Source organism: Scylla paramamosain, chromosome 41 (assembly GCF_035594125.1).
Source record: "Scylla paramamosain isolate STU-SP2022 chromosome 41, ASM3559412v1, whole genome shotgun sequence".
Classification (NCBI taxonomy): Eukaryota; Metazoa; Arthropoda; class Malacostraca; order Decapoda; family Portunidae; genus Scylla; species Scylla paramamosain.
Genome location: NC_087191.1, coordinates 8,001,967 through 8,006,966, shown reverse-complemented (window position 1 = coordinate 8,006,966; position 5,000 = coordinate 8,001,967). Strand labels below are relative to the sequence as shown.

General features: G+C 41.5%; 2 protein-coding genes across 2 annotated transcripts in view; one reads left to right on the top strand and one right to left on the bottom strand.

Moving 5' to 3' along the window:
* LOC135092960 (trichohyalin-like) overlaps nt 1-5,000 on the bottom strand; it is a 54,845-nt gene that overhangs the window by 19,199 nt on the left and 30,646 nt on the right. The window contains exons 15-16 of the mRNA XM_063991783.1: nt 4,916-4,988; nt 140-249 (exon numbers count right to left, since the gene is read on the bottom strand). The gene's annotated coding sequence lies outside the window, so the exon portion shown is untranslated. The remainder of the gene's footprint in view (nt 1-139; nt 250-4,915; nt 4,989-5,000) is intronic.
* LOC135092907 (cytochrome P450 4C1-like) overlaps nt 1-5,000 on the top strand; it is a 23,844-nt gene that overhangs the window by 8,881 nt on the left and 9,963 nt on the right. Inside the window, exons 2-6 of the mRNA XM_063991690.1 lie at nt 157-268; nt 906-987; nt 2,002-2,108; nt 2,711-2,804; nt 4,921-5,000. The exon at nt 4,921-5,000 is cut by the window's right edge and continues 109 nt beyond it. Of these exons, the coding sequence (XP_063847760.1) occupies nt 158-268; nt 906-987; nt 2,002-2,108; nt 2,711-2,804; nt 4,921-5,000 (474 nt within the window). The 5' untranslated portion in view covers nt 157. The remainder of the gene's footprint in view (nt 1-156; nt 269-905; nt 988-2,001; nt 2,109-2,710; nt 2,805-4,920) is intronic.

Here is a 5,000-nt window from a genome sequence, read left to right as displayed (position 1 = left end):
TTTCTCTCTTTTTCTTCATTCTCCTTTCTCTCTCCCCCAACCTAACCCATCACACACACACACATACACACACACGCACATTCTATCTTAAAAACACTGTAATATTCTCTCTCTCTCTCTCTGTCTGTCACTTTCTCACCTCTCCCTCTCTCACAGGATGGCGGGGAAGATGCGGGCGGATGATGGACGATGGTGGGTGCCCGGAAGCGTGACTCTCTCCCTTCTGGCCCTCCTCATGCTGGTCTGGTACTGGAGAAGAAGAAGAATGGTAAGATAGAGATAGGTACAAAAATCCGTATAATTCTGAAGGAAATGTCCGTATAATTCTGAAGGAAATGTCCGTATAATTCTGAAGGAAATATCTGGAGAATTCAGAAGGAAAGTTTTAGAGAAATTTTGAAGGCTAAAAAATTTACAAGTTCTGAAGAAAGTTTAGAGAAATCTGTCAAATTCCGAAGATATTGTCAGTAGGAATGTTTGTATGACAGAGAGAGAGAGAGAGAGAGAGAGAGAGAGAGAGAGAGAGAGAGAGAGAGAGAGAGAGAGAGTGTGTGTGTGTGTGTGTGTGTGTGTGTGTGTTTGCGTGTGAGGAAGCACGTCTAAAAAGCATAACTTTACACCCTAATAATAAAGCTGTCAACTCTTTCTTTTACCTTCTCTCTTTCACTGCCTATTATTTATTTTCTTTGCTATATAATTATATTTTTTTTTGCAGTCTAAATACCACTCTGAAAGCTATTACTCTTTCTCTCTCTCTCTCTCTCTTTCTCTCTCCGTTTCTTCTCATTCCTTCTTCTTTTCCCTGTTTTTTTTTTTGTTTTGTTTATTCATGCGTATTGCTGTCCCCACCGGCCCGCCCCCCGCCCTCCCTCTCTCTCTCTCTCTCTCTCTCTCTCTCTCCACAGGTAAGGTTAATTAACAAGCTACCTGGGCCGCCTGGTCTCCCGCTGCTGGGTAATGCGCTGGATGTGAATATAGACATTGTGGGTAAGTGCACACACACACACACACACACACACACACACACACACACACACACACACACACACACACACACACACACACACACACACACACACACACACACACACACACACACACACACACACACACACACACAGACCTGTTTAATATATGCATGATTTTTTCCTCAAATTTTTTCCTTGTTTTTTTTTTGTTTTGTTATTGTTTTTGTTGTTTTGTTGTTTTTTGTTTATAACTTTATTTTTATGGCGTATATGTATGATAATCATTTTTCTTTTTTTTTCTTCTTTTTCTATTTTTTTCTTTCTTTGTCCGTCTTCTCTTTGTTTTCTTATTTTTTTCCTTTGTTTTTATTCTTGTTGTTGTTGTTGTTCTTCTTCTTCCTCTTTCTTTCCGTGTTTGTTGATATTGTTCTACTTTTCATTTCTTCTTCTTCTTCCTCCTCGTCTTTGTCTTGTTGTTTTTCTTGTTCTTGTTCTTTTTGTTACTTTCATTACTGTACTTGCTTTTCGCCCTCTTTTTTTTTTCTTCATCTTCTTTTCTATTTTTCTTTTTCTTCTTCTTCCTCCTCCTCTTTGCCTTCCTGTTTTCTTTCTCTTGTTCTTGTTCTTGTTATCCTTATTATTCTTATTCTTCTTTCAATACAAATTTCCTTCACATTACACTCCCCTTCTCCTTCTTCTCCCCTTCTTCTTCTCCTTCGTCTTCATTCACACTCCTTCACTTCTTTCAATATAATTTTCCTCCTCCTCCTCCTCCTCCTCCTTTCCCTTCACGCACCCTTTTCTTTCAATACAATTTTCCTCTTTATCACATTCTCCCCCTCCTCCTCCTCCTCCTCTTCCTCCTCCTTTTCTTTCACACACCCTCTTCTTTCAATGCAACTTTCTTCTCTACCACACAATTTATCTTGTCCTCCTCCTCCTCCTACTCCATTCTTATCACCACAACAACAACCACATCAATCTTGTCCTCCTCCTCCTCCTTTTGCTCCTCCTCCTCCTTGTCCCCACGCAGACCTGTTCCCGTTGGGGTGCCTCGTGACAAGAGAGTTCGGGCCTATGTTTAAAGTGTGGCTGGGAACAACGCCTCTAGTGGTAATTAGCGGGGCAAAGCAGGCCGAGGTAAGTGAGTGTGTGTGTAGTAGCTCGCTCTCTCTCTCTCTCTCTCTCTCTGGTTGTCAAGAATGTGGAAGTAATTGTGGTTTTGGTGGTATTCCTGTGCTTGTATGTGTCTCTCTCTCTCTCTCTCTCTCTCTCTGGTTGTCAAGAATGTGGAAGTAATTGTGGTTTTGGTGGTATTCCTGTGCTTGTATGTGTACTCTCTCTCTCTCTCTCTCTCTCTCTCTCTCTCTCTCTCTCTGGGGCTGGTTTTCTTTTAAGTTTTCATTTTTCTGTTTGTTTTCCTTCTTTTCTCCTTTTGTTTTTTCTTATTTTCTTGTTTCGTTTGTATTTAAGTATATTTGTCTGTCTGTCTGTCTGTCTGTCTCTCTCTCTCTCTCTCTCTCTCTCTCTCTCTCTCTCTCTCTCTCTCTCTCTCTCTCTGATAAATAACTGAAATATTTACCAAAGTCTCTCATAATAACGAAAAATAAGCAAACAGCAATAATCACGTTTTCTTTTACAAATAATAACCCGATTTTCAATTATTACCAACTAAAAATAATGCAAATTTATCCCCCCCCTCTCTCTCTCTCTCTCTCTCTCTCTCTCTCTCTCTCTCTCAGGTCATTCTAAGCAGTCAGAAACACATACAGAAAAGTCACCAGTATGGATTTTTTCACCCCTGGCTTGGCACCACTGGCTTGTTCGTGGCCAATGGCAAGTATTATTATTATTATTATTATTATTATTATTATTATTATTATTATTATTGTTGTTGTTATTATTATTATTATTATTATGTTTTTCTCTACTAGTCTAAGTGTGTTTATGAGAGGGCGTGTACTCGTACGTGTGTGTGTGTGTGTGTGTGTGTGTGTGTGTGTGTGTGTGTGTGTGTGTGTGTGTGTGTGTGTGTGTGTGTGTGTGTGTGTGTGTGTGTGTGTGTGTGTGTGTGTGTGTGTGTGTGTGTGTGTGTGTGTGTGTGTGTGTGTGTGTGTGTGTGTGTACGTTTAACCTTTCCCCACATCCTTTCTTTCTCCTTTCTCTTTTTCTCTCTCTCTTTGTTCCTCCCTCTCTCCTCTCTGATTCTCTTCTTCTTCCTCCTTTTCTTTTCTGATCTCCTTTCTCTCATCTCTGTATTCTGAAACACATCTGCGCCACACCACTATTTTCAAAAGGCTTTAGATGAAAGAAAGGGTTTTTAAGGGTGTTTTTATGGCTCCAGTGACATGATAACAATATTTCTTCATCATTAACAGGAGAAGCACTCTTGAGAATCCGCGTGGTCATCTCTGTAGCCTTGGAAAATAGTCGTGGTGAGAGAACACGATCTACATAAGGGAATCAAAGTCTCAGAGGGGAAAACCAGCTGCAGTGAGTCTCAACCCGTTAACATGACATCATCAGCATTCCGAGTAACATGCGAGCGTTGAAACCTGTCCTGAGTGTTTTCTGAATGGAATGACTTTGAATACGTAAACGTTGTCCTTGAGGTGGCACTCACAAGGGATTCAAGCTCGTTCCCGCTGGTTTTCATGTGGGAGTGACCTTGACTCCTACGATGTATCTTTTTTGTCCTGTCTTTCTCTTTCTCTTCCTCTCTTCCTCCTTTGCCCACGTGTTTTCTCTCTCTCTCTCGCTCTCAACTTTCTCTTTTTCTTTCCATCTTTCTTCATATTTTCCTTTCTCCATTTTCTTCTCTCTCTTTCTCTCCCTTTCTCTCTCTTTCTCTTAATATCTCTTGTGCCATCTTTCTTTTGCTTTTCCTTCATTTTCTCTTTCTCTCATGTTCATTTCTGTCTTCTTCCTCCATCTCTCCATCCTTTCCTCCACCTGTGTCTCTTCCTTTTTATTTTTATTTTTTTCTTTCCTTTCCTCTTTCTTCTTTTCTTTCTTTTCCTTGTCTTATTCCTTTCTTTATTCATGCATTTTGTTGTGTTTTGATTTATTATTGCTTCATTACTCTTCCCCCCCTCTCTCTCTCTCTCTCTCTCTCTCTCTCTCTCTCTCTCTCTCTCTCTCTCTCTCTCTCTCTCTCTCTCTCTCTCTCTCTTTATCCTGCTATCTCTCATGCAACCTGTCTCTCTCTCTCTCTCTCTCTATCTCTTTCTCTCATCCATCAAACCAAACGTCTCTCTCTCTCTCTCTCTCTCTCTCTCTCTCTCTCTCTCTCTCTCTCTCTCTCTCTCTCTCTCTCTCTCTCTCTCTCTCATCCATCACAAACCTAACGCTTGTCACTCTCCCTCCATCTCTCTCTCTCTTCATCATTCACACTAAACACACTCTTCCTTCTCTCTCTCTCTCTCTCTCTCTCTCTCTCTCTCTCTCTCTCTCTCTCTCTCTCTCTCTCTCTCTCTCTCTCTCATCCATTACAATTTTCGTATCCATTACAAACCTAACCAATTTCTCTGTCACTGTCACTGTCACTCTCAATCTCACGCTCACACTTACATTAAGCAACTCCTTGACTCTATTTCCTTCCAAACTTGACATCTATTTTCTCTCTCTCTCTCTCTCTCTCTCTCTCTCTCTCTCTCTCTCTCTCTCTCTCTCTCTCTCTCATCGAAAACAACCCCAATCCCTTCTCTCGCACACACACTCTCTCACTCACTCACTCACTCACTCTCTCACTCAACACCTTCCTCTCACTTTCTCTATAAAATTCACTTCCGTCACCGCTTCAGCCGCACCTCACTCAACAGAAAACATTAATCTCTACATTTTACAAGATCAAGATTTCTTTCACATATTGATCTTAATAATAACGATCCTTGCCTTCCCTGTCACTCCCACCTCCCTCTCACCCCTCCCCCGTCTCTCCCCCTCACCTCAGCGGAAACGTGGCCCCAGAGACGCAAGCTGCTCACCCCGGCCTTCCACTTGAAGGTGCTGGAGCAGTTCCTGGAAGTGTTT